A 15,025-nucleotide genomic window follows, 5' to 3' on the forward strand; every position below is an offset into this window, starting at 1 on the left:
ATTTGAGCCAACAGCCTTTTTTGCAGCATGAACCTGAAAGTGCCCTGAAATTCAATGTTATTTAAGTAAACAAAAACTTTCACCTGCATTTTGCCTTCAAGAATCTTGGCTACTGGCAAAACTAATTAAAGTTTCATGCTCACATAAATTTCTCCCAATTTGCTCCCAAAAATTTCTGCCATCAAAATGAGAAGTATTCAAGAATATATTTAACTGAAATTTGAGAAACTCAGGGAGAGACAAAACAAAACTATATTTTACAGGGAGAGACTAACCTCCAACTGCATTATGTACATACTGTAAGTGTATTCTACATGCCTGTACATTGACTTGTGTACCAAGAGTTTGCAAATTGTTCGAATGATACAGGATGTACCCACTGTACTTTAGTTGACTGTACAGTCCAGTAAACTGCAGTCTCTACTGTAGCTCCGTTCACATGCTCAAAATGGAATTGAACCGAACTTAACTGAACCGGACCATATCGTACCAGATTGTGAGCATTTGAGTGCTCTGTGGAGATAGCGTACCTAATGTGTTATTTTTGGACTTTAAGTCAGAAGGGTCACAGGTTTTGTAGCAACAGGGACATTCTACCTTGACTGTATACTGTATGCTACAGGTGTCCCTTTGAAAAAAGAGGATCAAACCCTTTGTATTATGACAAGTGTCATAATACTAAACACTGAACTAGGGCTTTCCATAGCTCGGTTGGCAGAGCACCAGGCTAGCATCCGGAGGTCTCAGGTTTGAATCCAGTTGGAATCCCATTTTCTTTGCTCAATTTTCCACTAATAAATAATATCCATTCTGGTCAGTTTTTTCTGTTTGTGTTTGTTACATACTCAAAAAGCTGCATCACTTCAGTGATCCCTCGCATTTATCCCCAAGTTGAATTATCCTTCGGGTTTATGCCAGGTTCAAGTGTGTATACATGTGTGTGTCACACACAAACACACTGCTATAGCTTCTGACCATTTGAGCATTGAGAATTTAGGATTTCTGGGACGAACACTGAACTAGGGCTTTCTATAGCTCAGTCGGTAGAGCACCGGGCTAGCATCCGGAGGTCTCGGGTTCGAATCCCGATGGAATCCCATTTTCTGTGCTCAATTTTCCACAAATAAGTGTGTGTTTACGCGCATTCTTCTCATGCCAACTTCTGGTATATGGTAGATTGTTAGACGACTTTGCATCATGCCAGGGAGTACTTAAACTCAAAGTTGTCTAAAGATGTACCGTACCAGAAGGTGTGCTTTCGGAGCACATCAGGAAGTAGTCTGCATCCCTAGGCACATTTTATTCTTTACCTTAACTTGCAGCTGCTACAGTTTTGTATATAAAAGTAATATTCAATGACATGGGAATGCTACAGGTACACTGTACTGAACCTGCAGAACACAATAAGGGGCTATAACTGCACTTGCCCACCTGCTTGGCCAACTGCAACACTTTGGCAGACAAGTAATCTGAAAGCACACTTGCCTGCTCACAGCATGGGGCCATCACCTATAGGTACCCATATCAGTAAAGTTGGCGAGATGTCTTTTGAAATGCCCTACTGGCAGCTCTCTCTCAATACTCATCCTCATAAAAACTATACATGTATTACACTATGCATAAAGCATCAAATTTTCATTGTCAAAGTACAGTACTAAGCGCAGTAGAAACTTACACCTACTTTCGAAAAAGATTAAATCCTCTTCATGACACTACAAAGTCTACATGCAAGCTATGCCTACAGCTGTATGCAGTGTCTTCCAGGGGCTTTCACAGACAGTAATTATCACTGGTTTGGTAAGCCGAGATTGACAATGAAACCACTCTACAGGACGGTACAGCACGGGCCATTCATCATTTTGAAATGTCTCTGGCATGCTGCAGATCAAATCCCTCTGAAGTGGCTGCTGGGTTTAGAAATGTCCAGCTGCACTGTCACTGCATCAAAACTTTGCTTGCCTAACGAACAGTAAACTGACATCATTAAATCAGCAGCAACACTTTCGGGATCGCTATCATTGATTGCTTCAGAGATGTCACTGTAATGCAGCTAGGCAGATCCAGGAATTCCGTAAAGGGGAGGCGCCTTTGCAAAACTCAAAATAAAAAGGGGCCATGCGCCTCCCTATGGATCCACCATTGTAATGTGTCATGTTCAGCGGTAAATGAACACAGTACTTAACATTATCAGGGACAAATGATGACATAAATGGTATCCTGGGGTACCAAAAAAAAATCAGCCATTTTGTTGAATTATTATTTTTTTTTTTGTACCTGGGTGCCAAAAAGTGGGAAATTATTTCGGTGCTGGAGCTAGCGCGCGCTACACTGCATTGCACTGAAGCACAGCGTACCATGCATGCATAGTATAACCATGGTAGCTCCATGGTATAACATGCAGTGGCATGGGAATGCCTAGATGTACATGCACACACAGTGCATGCATTTCTCTGAGGCTGTCCTCGAGTGGACGTGAGGTGGCGCTACACAACATGGTACCCCGGGGTACAACGGTACCCCTGGGTAACGCGTGATGCATCACATGCACAAAAGCTACATGACCTTCTTGGGTTCATCTGTGTAGATGACACAGCGAGTCTGTATGGAGAATTTAACCACCACATGTCTCTTGGTTCTATTATGGATACATCTTGTGAATGACACATTTAATGTAAATTCTATTTATCTAATACCATTTCATATCGCGATGATTGAAGTACGTGTAACTTCTACCAACCACTGTCCACAAACTTTTCTTGGGCAATGCATTCATCTGAATTGATTCCTGTACATTGTACCATACACTTCCAACAGGTTCACTTTTTTCTGGAAAGATGACTTTCACACACGAGAAGTGAAACTTTACCAAGGCAGTGTGTGCCTTGTTTGAAATGTGAGAGTTGAGTGGAAATGAATATCAACAGAAGGTAATAGTGTAAATGAATACATGTACATGCACATGTACAATGTACATACAATGTGTATTTCGATGCTATTCAATGTTTAGAATATGATCTGGTGAAAGTGGACCCGTTCTTCTTCTTCTTCTTGTTCGTAAGGCACAGTGTGCATGGTTGATATACCGCAATTGCTGTCGCTGACTATTTCTGTTCACCCAGGGCAAATCAAACTACAAGGGTTTGGCATCATACACCCATTTTCTGGTATAGGCATGTTAGAGGGTGTTTCACAATGCAAGCTATTAAAGATGTGCATGTACAGTACAGTGTGTCTTCAATGATATTCGAACTGAAAATGAATTCTGATAATCTGAAGTGGACTTTGTAAACATTGAATACAGATGAACAGGGAAAACAGCACTTGGCATGACATAATTTTAAGTTGATCTTTCAACTTGCACATTAACATGTACATTGTATAGACTGACTATAAAAAATTCTTTGTTAAACATCCCCCCCCCCATGCTATTTCAGCAAAGTTGGCAGTCAAATCCTCGATGTGATTTGTTTGACGACTGGGGTGCACGCTGGAGCACTTTCCCTGCTGATTGGCACAGATATCTGGAAACCAACTGTTTGTCAATAAATGGAGATTAAGATTAAACGCTTATTGTGTCACCAAGGTTTTCCTGTAGAACTAAGGCGTATTATTACATTGAGAGGAATTTTAATACTTACTTTTAACATAAAATGTAAAGGTTGGACGGATTTAAATACTAGATGCTGCTGAAAAAGCTTGGCATATTGAGCTATTATCTTTAAAAGGGATGGTACAGTATTGGTGAAGATGAGGATTTGGTTTTTAACTTTTTGCGAGATACCAAGAAACCACTTATGAAATGGTACAGAGCATGCCATTCTAAGAGGAATGCAAAGTTGATTTGAAAAAATTGGTTTTTGGAATGGCTGAGACATCCAAAAACAAAGTAAAACATAGCAATCGTAATAAAATATGGGTCCCACATTTTAATTGTATTGCTCTGTTTTGGGTATCTCAGCCATTTCATAACCAATTTTCATCAAATAAATGTTGAATTCCTCTTGGAATTACATGCTCTTTCATATTTCAGAAGAGGTTTCTCATTATCTCACCCAAAAATGTTAAAATCCTGAAGTTAGGTCTCAACCAAAACCATACAAGCCCTTTAAAGGGATAGTATAGTATTGGTGGAGATGAGGATTGGGCTTTTTGTCTTTTTGTGAGATAACAAGAAACCACTTATGAAATAGTATAAAACATATGATTCTAAGAAGACTCTTAAGTTTATTTGATGGAAATCGGTTTTGAAATGGCTGAAACATCCACAAAAAAAACCCAACAAAGCGATTAAGTAATAAAAGGTAGGTCCCACCTTTTATTAGGATCGCTCTTTTTGGATATCTCAGCCATTTCAAAACCAATTTTCATCAAATAAATGTTGAATTCCTCTTGAAATTACATATTCTTTCATATTTTATAAGAGGTTTCTCATCATCTCACCGAAAAATGACAGAAACCTGAAGTTAGGTCTCAACGTGTTTAAAAGAAAATTAAGATTGCATGTTTTAAATCAGCATGCCGAAATGGTGTGATAAACTTTTCTCTTATAAAATATGTCAGTGTGTGTGTGTGTGTGTGTGTGTGTGCATATGTATGTGTGTATTAATTCATGAAGAAATGTTTTCATTCAATATTTTGATATTTTATGAATGAAATAGTATGGGGACAGGACTTTTATATAAGGTATAGCCTTTCTGTCTGTCTCCAAACACTTTCAAATGTATTGTATATTCGTACTGATGCTTATTGTGATCATTCTTTTCTTGTTATAGTATGGTGTTGTCAATTTTCTGTATTCCCCTCTGGTTTTTACTGAAAGTGTTGAATAAATCTGAATCTGAATGTTAAGACATAGCCGTCATGAGTGCATGTCATGCCATTTATGTGGAAAAGGTACGTTTTTCTCATAAGAGGATCTGTTTTGTTTTGGTTTTTTTTTTCATGAAAACATAATTACGATATTATCATCCTGTGCCAAGAAAATGTGTTTTGTGGTAGTTCAACTGATAAAAAATAAAATAAAAATAAACTTGTCAACCAAAACTATACGATCTCTTTAAGTGTCTGGGCAAAGTACAGGTATAAGAGATTTATAGAATTTGAAATATGTACAACTTGTAGGATAGATTGATCTGTTTGTCCCTTTGTTCAACACCAGCCATTAGGCCTCAATTCAGCTAGAGCAGTGGCGGATCCAGAGGGGGGCGCACCAGGTGCGCGCCCCTCTTTAAACAGAAGAAATAAAAAGAAAAAAAATGAGAGGAAACCCGGAAGTAGCACCAGAAATAATATTTGCGCTCCCCCCCCCCCCCCCCCCCCCTTTACAGAATTCCTGGATCCGCCCCTTGAGAGAATATTAATGTTTGGTCCCTTTCAAGGCATTTGATTGAAGTCTCTTGATATTGAACATTTCCTTTTCCCACTTCAGACTGAAAGTGAGCTGAAGCTTTACTTCTATCCCACAGCTTTAAAGGGATGGTACAGTATTGGTGGAGATGAGAATTGGGCTTTCAACTTTTTGCAAGATACCAAGAAAACACTTATGATATAGTACAGAGGATACCATTTGAAGAGGAATTCAAAGTTTGTTTGATGAAAATCGGGTTAATTGGCATGACTGAAACATCCAAAAACAAAGCAAAACAAAGCGATCGTAATATAGTGTGGGTCCCACAATTTATTAGAATCGCTCTTTTTTGGATACCTCAGCCATTTCAAAAGCAATTTTCGTCAAATAAACATTGAATTCCTCATAGAATTACATGCTCTTTCATATTTCATAAGATGTTTTTCATTATCTTACCAAAAAATGTTAGAAACCTGAAATTAGGTCTCAACCAAACTGTACGATCCCTTTAATACAGCATACAGTCCAAATACACTGTGTTCTATATTGTCAAATTAAATCAAATTAAAGGACAAGTCCACCTTAATAGACATGTGGATTGAGTGAATGCAGTAATATTAGTAGAACAAATCAGTGAGAGTTTGAGGAAAATTGGACAACCCATTCAAAAGTTATGAATTTTTGAAGTTTTTGTTCAGTCACTGCTGGATGAGAAGACTACATCTGTACTACAGCTTGTGATGTCACACGTGTGCAACGATATAAAGAAAATATAAAGAAAATTCAACATGTTTTCACTTTTCTCGCATAATAAAAGAACGCTTGACTTGCCTCTTTCAGCGACAAGTCGAGGAAATGTGCACTTTTCCAAAAAATTAAAATTTGTGAAATTCTCTTTATATTTTCCTTACATCGTTGTATGCATGTGATATCATACACTGTAGTAGTCTTCTCATCCAGCAGTGGCTGCTCAGACACTTTAAAAATTTGTAACTTTTGAACGGATTGTCCTATTTCACCCAAACTTTCACTGATGTGTTCTAATAATATTGCTGCATTCACTCATTCCACATGGAAGGTGAACTTGTCCTTTAAGTGAAATATTCAAGCAACAGAAGTGTAACCTCAAGTACGTCTACTCTAGGTATTACCACATCTTGTGAGCCCAAATCATCGACATCCTAATCTGACAGGTGTCAGGGGTCAATTGATGCAAATGGTAGAGGGTCAGGGAGGCTCTTAAAGGGAGATATATGCAAGAAGCAGGTATTTGGGGTTTTTTTTTTCTTTTCTTTTCTCCTTCGTGTCTGATTCAAGGATACCTTGAAATCAAATGGGAGCCAACACATCCTCCTCAACCTATTTTATTTTGTCGTCACCATCTCCTGATGAGTGCTTACATTAATACAAATTCTGCATGCAGGCACTTCTTTTATCTACATTTAGATTAACATAGATTTCCACTGAAAAAAAAAATGTGCTTTTGTTTGTTTTTTTAATTAATGATGTCCTTTCCTGTTCCTCCCCATCCCCCCCCCCAAAAAAAAAAAAAAAAAAAAAAAAAGAGGTCGAAGTACACCTATGAATGAAATAGAAACAAGTCCTGGTTAAATTTGGGGCTCCACAGAATTGCTAGAACACATGACAGGTTCCTTTATTGCTAATATCATTTGATTTGAAATGAAGAAAAAAAAATCAGAAAGTCATTCTAAACATGAGATGGCAAAACAGAAAAAGAACATACAGAATGATGACTTACTACGAGCCCCCTGAAATCATCAGCTAAGAAAGACCCCCCCCCCAAAAAAAAAAAAAAAAAAAAAAAAAAATCTTGCTTGGAAAGAAAGAAAAAATACCAATTACTGTCCATTCATTTTCAACAGCCCCTCGCCTGTATTTTTTATAATCAGTACCATACAAAACAGTACTTTGAAATTTATCAGCATTTCAAACACTCAATTCAGAGTACCTAATAAATCTGTACATGGTGTACATGTATTTATAATATACCGGTAACTAGCATTTGGAAAATCTTGGTAATGTTCCAAGACACATGCCCACCAATCTACAATTTATTAGCCAAATACATTTATGATTATGAATAGTATTCAGATTCCAATCTACAATGTGGTACACTTGAATGTGATATAACCTTAAAAAAGTACCCATGGCATGTGTCCAACTGTAGACATCACACTACGTAACAGTTTATCTCTTAACGGTACATTTCTTGCTCACTGATTTCCACAACAAAATGGAGTTGAACACTTTTCAACTTGATTAATGCTTTTTAAATGACTACTCCTACAGCAGGCTAGCTGGAGATGTACCCATCCATGAGGAAAGAGAACAAGGAAGAACGGAAAACATACAATTTGGGAATTCACCTTTTCGGAGCAGTACCGGAGTTACTGTCCAGAGGAAAACCAAACTACATATATACGGAAAATGCAAGCAAGGCACTTGAGCACTCTGACATTCACATTTCCTATCATCATATCATTTTGGCCACCCTCCAAAGGGTCACTTAGGGCCACTAAGGTCAAACACAGTCTGGAATGTTATCAGTCTTGTGATTGTCAGGCACTGAGATTTTAAATTTTTACGCTTGACAGGAAGACAGTAAAGGCTAGACTAGACTCACTTCCGAGACTTTCAACATTCGAATCAAAGTAGAGTACAATGTACATGTACATGACAATTGTATGTCCTACAATTTGCAGTGTTTTTATCTTTGATACTGAATTTTGAAAGTTTGACTGATATGAATAACATTTACAAAATCTACAACTCACAAAAAGTACTGAATCCTGTAAAAACAAATGAGCTTTAAATATCATTCAAGGTGGGAAATCCTGGACCAATCTCCTGAAAAGTGATGATGCTTTATAAATAGTGCTTCTTCCTTTTAATAGTGTGTTTCTCAATCATGAATTCAACCACCTGCCAATGTGTCTTACATAATGAATTACCAAATTGCAAAATATTATCCTCAATATATTCAAACATATAAAGAGAAACTGAACAGTAATATAAAACATGAATCAAATTGAGCAAAGAAAATGGAATCCATGATGTTATAGTCACCAAAGATCAAAATGGCCTCAAGAGAGAGAGAGAGAGAGAAGAGAAAAACATTCCCCATCAATTCCCAAATCCCTTCTTAATTGCCTGGTCATAACAAAGGCAGATTACTATACGAATATGTGGCTGTAGGCTGAATAAATTGTAGTGGTATGATACAAATGTACACTGTAATATAATGTAATAAGATAGTGAAATGGCAAAACCTGGAGGCAGAAGTCCTACATGTAGTAGCCTTTACTTTGTACCCAAAAATGGTACAGTGGAGATACAGTAGTTGGAAGGCTGGCTCGGCTCGAATTCGTGAATCCCCTTAACGAATTATGTACAGCTTTTATACCACTGATGTTTAGGTACAGTAGGTACACACACAGCCATAAGAATCTTCAATGGAGTCAACCATTACCAACGAGCGAAAACTTTGATGCACATATTTGCTAACGGGCACTACTGTAAAAGTGGAAATTTTCGCGCATTTCGCGCAACAAGAAACTACCGCGAAAATAAAAGCACGTGAATATTTTTGCTAGCCATATGTTCCTGTGCGTGATGTCTTGATTCCGCGGAATCAAAAACATGCGAAATTCTTCTTACCCGGCCAAGCGCAAAAAATTAGTCGCACAAAAATATCCACTTTTACAGTACTCAGGGTTTTCTTACGGTATGTACACGTATCCTGGTGGGTAGCAATTTTTTTTCGCGCATTTCGCGCAACAAGAAGCTACCATGAAAATAAAAGCACGCACAAAAGCATGCACATATTTTCGCTTGTAATATGTATCATTATTATAAAATGTCCTCATTCTGTGGATTGAAAACATGCAAAATTCATCCTATACAGCCCAGCGTGAAAATTACTTGTGCAAAAATAACCACTTTTACAGTATCGCTTTACCTTCATTGTTGAAAAGGCTCCAGATTTTGGAGAAGACATAACCCATTGCATCTGTGAAGAAAAAAAAAAAGAACAAGAACAAGATGAGAATAATGATATGCATGACTTGTGTAGTTACACTATAAATATTACATTTACAGTATACCGGTAGGTAAATTAGATCACTGATAACTGAAATGCATTGATGATATATTATCCATATTTTTGTACTATGTATTTACAGTTTACTGCCTAGGGTTTTACCTCATTTAATGCTGTAACTGCGTGTTGTATGTACACTCTCTTGCATCTATCTTTGGAGGACCAATACGAAATACAACACTTTATGTCAATATCTACCATGATCAAATGACTGATAAAATGCAAAAGGTCATCCCTTGGCTAGCGCTTAGAGTAGCTGGTAAGCAAATACAAGAACATGTTTGGGATGGTATGGCATTGCATTACACGGATTGACAGAACTGGTATTGTCAAGGAGGTGTGTGATACCTCCTTTGATAAAAGAATTACCATTACTGTTTTGGACACCAGAGTACCCAAAGTTCCTAGACATTTTAAATTACTGATTGAATGACAGTAAACTAAGTAAGCTGCAGCGTGCATGTACTGTACATTGTATTACATAAGCTCTACATGTATTGTAACATATTGTATCATGTACAAACAAACAAACAAAAAGGGATCAACATACATTGTACATTGTAGGTGGCGGCCAAGTGGCCTGCCCAATCCCCCCCCCCCCCCCCAAAAAAAAAGTAAATAAATTGCCTAGATCTAGTACACCAATTTTCCATTTAAGATAATGCTTGCTGACCCGATTGGGCAGTTAAAATTCAAATTGATATTCTGTATTTCCTTACTTTGGGCTGCTACATTTCTTTTTGCAGGCCATCATAATTTCAAATTTGAAGATTTTAGTGGCCACCAGAAAGAAAAAGTCTGAAGTAGTGTACAGTATGATAATAATAACATTTAAAACAATAAGTAATCAATGCACATTGTACCACGGTATGATCAAGTGTGTTTGAAGAGAAATCAACATCTACATGTACACTCTAGAACTTAAAATAGAAGCATATTTGGAAAGACTTTTCAATTTATGAATCATACAAGTAGATACATAGGTCTAAACAATAACATAACAACACACTTTCTCCGACACTTGAAAGGGCACAATGAATCACCAACTCAGTTGTTTTCATCACCACATTCATAGGACCAAACAAAGCCAAAGGCCAGACCAAGCAAAGACTTCAGACCAGACCAGAGCCCTGAGGATACGAGTATGAAGGATCTTCAATATCTGACAAAATTTACCAGTTGACCGAAAGATCGGTGTGTATCTGGTCATCACAGACATGTTCCGCGCAGTTTTTTTACGTCTGGATTCATGGAGTCCTAGGAGAGCCATGATTAAATGTCAAGAAATGATTTAAAAAAAAACTCCTCCGGTATAGGCCGGACAGACAAATTTTTCTGTCTAATTTACCAGTTAGGGGATACCTTTTACAGAACTCCCAAAATGCAGCAAAACATTAAATATGAACCTCAGGGGACTTGTTTAGGCCACTGCTTAGAAATTTGGAAGTCAACAGTTATCTACAATTTGAATAATGCACAAAACTCAACTACTCAGTAGTTCTGTGTGTCAGCCACACTTGAGCCTTTTTGTTGCAGTCTTCTGTATTTTTTTATCTATAAACACAAATCTAAAAGTATAAGAGCTGATGTAATAACATATAGAGTGTGTCGCAAGAATGTATATAGAAATGTTTGTAAGTTTTGATGAACTTTATTCACAAAATATACATGATGGACACACATGCAGTGCATGGGTCTGCAAAGGTAGCCTAGTAATGTACTGGAATTTACGGTGAGCCCCGAAAAGAATTCAATTCAAAATCTAACGGTCAATAAAAATGTACTAAATGTTACCTTCCACTTTCAATACTTAATGGGAGTTTCTAAAATGATACTCTCTTCAACATACCCTGTGTTTATACAACTCTTCATTTAAGGCATGCAAATGGGATTCCCTACCTTTAAAGTCTAACTTTAGATAGATCTAGGGACCCTTACTAGTAGGTAGGGTGTCTAATACAAATGTAGACAGAAAGATCCGTCTGTCCGGAGGAGTCTTTTATTTCTTGGATGTTATCGCTCTCCACTGAGGGGATCCGCGAAGCCAGACGCAGTCTCCACGAACATTTCCCCGACGACCAGATACAGACCGATCTTTCGGTCAAGGTGTCTACTATCCCCGGGCCGGGGCGCTCCTTGTAGCATTGGGGGTACCACCTATCGTCACCCTAAGGACCTGCAGCTTGTTTATTCTAAAAATATAAAACAAATTCGCCTAATTCTTACCTCAAATATGCCATAAATACTGCAGTTTTGAATGTTGTGACCGTCTCGTTGATTATGAATCGTTTTAATGCACTTGTCAATTGTAGTCCCGGCCCATGGGTACCCGGGGATGGCCGGGACTTGCATCCCACTTGCAATTTTGGGATGTTACACTACCCGGCCAAGTCCCGGCCAAGTCTCCGACAGGTCGGGGAAAATTTTCACGGAAATCCCCCACTATGAAAAGTCCCCGGCAGGCCGGGCAAAATTGAAGTTGAAATCCCCGGCCAATTCCCCGACAGTCCGGGCAATATTTGTGCAGAAATCCCCGGCCAAGTCCCGACCCTCAAGGCCCGGTCACACTGCCCAAAAGTTGCGTAAGTTTGTGTGAATCACGCAAGAAATTTGGTTTTGCGCGTGCTTGTCCGTTGAGAATTTTCGCTGATTTACGCGATGAAAATCACCGATGAATTGCGCAAGAACTACGGAAATATCACTCAAAAATCACTAATCAGCGCATAGGCATGCAAAGGCCCCAAATAGGGCGAATTCGTGATTGTGCGCGACGCCTGACGACAGAGGTCCACGGAAAATCACGCATAATCTGCGCTTTATCACAATTAACTGCGTATGAATCGCACATAAACGTGATAGCGGCAACATTTTCGCAAACGATCACTGATATTCCAAGCATATTTCGCGCGTTGTTCGCGTAAGAACAACGCAAACTACGCAAAAATTACGTAGAAACTAAAACAGCGCAATACTGCCTAGAAGTGTGTAAACTTTTACGCAAAGCCGAGTTTTGAGCTGCTCAAAAACCTGGCTTTTGAGGATCTGTCACACTGCCCAAAAGTCACGTAAACGCATGAATCACTTAAGAAATTCGAGCCTTATTTTACGCGATACGATGCGCAATTTGCGCATTTCATGAGTTTGTCTACAATTTTGAACCTTCGTAGTTGTCAGCCGATGTGCGCCGGATCGGCACTTTACGCAATTCCATGTTTTGAGGAGCTCAAAACTCGGCTTCGCGTAAAATTTTACGCAGTATTGCACTGTTTTACGTAATTTTTGCATAGTTTGCGTGGTTCTTACGCGAACAATGCGTGAAATATGCGTGGAATATCAGCAATTGTTCGCAAAAATGTTGCCGCTATCTCGTTCACCGACTCTCCACTGACAAAAAAGCAGACTATAAATAATGACGCATGTTTCGCGCTTGAAACACCTACTGTACGTATCACTGAAAATCACTGAAAAAAAAATATTGGCATAGGCCTATGTATCTCTAACAGAACACGGTAAATACTCACGAAATACTGATCGAGGAATCACTAAAGTATCACTAACAACTCATGTATGATTGTGGCGCTATATTTTTGCGTGATCTTTCCGTAGTTCTTGCGCAATTCATCGGTGATTTTTCATTGCGTAAATCAGCGAAAATGGTAAAATTCTCGACGGACAAGCACACAAAACCAAATTTCTTAGTTACCGGTACGTGATTTATGCGATTACGCAACTTTTGGGCAGTGTGACCGAGCCCGCCCGCATGAAATCGCGTAGAGCGCCGATCCGGCGCACATCCGCGGACAATACGATCGAAGGTTCCACGTCAGAAAAATTTATGAAATGCGCAAATCGCGCATGTTTCGCGCTAGGCTCTTTACGTGATTCATGTGTTTACGCAACTTTTGGGCAACGTTACGGAGTCCTCAATAGCGGGGAATTGCTAGTCAAGCGAAATAATTTATGGTCACATTACCGTACTGGAAATGGTACAAGTCATAATCAACTCTCAAGCAAAATCTGGCTCAATCCCGGCCAAAATTCCCGGCCAAAATTCCCGCCCCAAATGCCTGCCATTTGGTTGGAGCGAATTTCCCCCGACAAACCCCGGTTTATTCCCCACCCACCGGGGCAAAATAAGTGAATCTCCCCCGACAAACCCCGGTCCATTCCCGACCCACCGGGGCAAAATAATTGAATTTCCCCCGACAACACCCCGGTACATCCCCGGCCCACCGGGGCAAATTAAGTGAATTTCCCCCTACAAAGCCCGGTCTATTCCCGACCCACCCGGGCGAAAAAAATGCTGAAATCCCCGCCCAACTTGGTTGCAAGTCCCGGCCATCCTCGGGTATCCATGGGCCGGGACTTCAATTGACAAGTGCATAAAACAGCGCAATTTTAGTGCATGCAATCCGTTTTCTTCGCTCAGCTTAAAAGGGTACCTAGCGATCGGCACCCCTTCCGAATACACGTGAATTTCACAGCCATGCGTTGTTACTGAGCGGATGGATAATTGAAACGTGTTTAGTTTGGTTTGTTAATTTGTTTTTGAGTTTGATTTTCGTTTCTTCGTTTTTGTTTTTATAGCTAATGACACTTAATCCCGCGCGAACCTTTTCATTTTACACGCAAACAGCCATGATACGCAGGGTGCCGATGCCAAGGTACCCTGCTGATAGGTGGTACCCCTGGCCCTACCATACACAGTTGAGTTATAGATCTAGGCCCTAGGCCCTACCACTCGTACCAGTGCAGTGGTGGGGCTGGCTGGTCGCATTAGGTGTCTACCAATTTTTATCATATCGTCTGTTGAGAATGAGAAGGGCGTTAAGTAGAACACTAGACCCCTATGGGTTTAGAGGCAACTTAACACCCTTATCATTCTCAACCAACGATATGACATAGAAATCTAGTCATAGACTCTACAATTTACCTAGGGCCTACTGCCCTTATTTGCAGTAATGCTTGTTATTGATACCTAAAACTGGATGTTAACGTTCTTATTGTGTAGATCCCAACATTACAGTAACAACACAAAGACTCGATCTCCACATTACAATACGGTCACAAAGAAAATACTGACTGAATGACTCACTTGCCGGTTGCCACTCGAGATGTGGCCGAATCTTAGAACCGCGAGATAGGCACTCAGTTTCACCAGAGATTAGCAGCGATTTACTGGTCTGTAGCCACAGAAGTCTGGCTCGTCACTGACTATCGTACAATACTTTCACTAACATAATTCACCAAAGTGACGTGAGATGAATTGGATTTAAAATTTGTAGGCAAAAGTATTGCTGATTTAGTGCCTCTTTTTGTCGACAATGCACCGCTTGCTCCTATACACCCGTTTCCTGTACTGTGTTATTGTGCCACGGCGACTGGCTTACCATTAGAACGTTGCATATGTGTCAAATAGTGCGTGGTACATGGACGTAAGATCAAGGAGCTATTACACCCGTTGTAACGATACTCGTCGTATGCCCTTTTGTACACAACATCGTAGAGGGCGACAAATTAATTATCGTTGATAATGTCAGTTCCAAAGAGATTTTCTC

General features: G+C 39.4%; 1 protein-coding gene across 1 annotated transcript in view; it reads right to left on the reverse strand.

Annotated features, from left to right (window-relative positions):
- LOC140243746 (ADP-ribosylation factor-like protein 5B) overlaps positions 1–14,804 on the reverse strand; it is a 38,648-nt gene extending 23,844 nt beyond the window's left edge. The window contains exons 1-2 of the mRNA XM_072323413.1: positions 14,563–14,804; positions 9,327–9,377 (exon numbers count right to left, since the gene is read on the reverse strand). Coding sequence (XP_072179514.1) covers positions 9,327–9,372 — 46 coding nt within the window. The 5' untranslated portion in view covers positions 9,373–9,377; positions 14,563–14,804. The remainder of the gene's footprint in view (positions 1–9,326; positions 9,378–14,562) is intronic.
- Between the last annotated feature and the right edge of the window lie 221 nt (positions 14,805–15,025).

This window comes from Diadema setosum, chromosome 20 (assembly GCF_964275005.1).
Source record: "Diadema setosum chromosome 20, eeDiaSeto1, whole genome shotgun sequence".
In the NCBI taxonomy this organism is placed as follows: domain Eukaryota; kingdom Metazoa; phylum Echinodermata; class Echinoidea; order Diadematoida; family Diadematidae; genus Diadema; species Diadema setosum.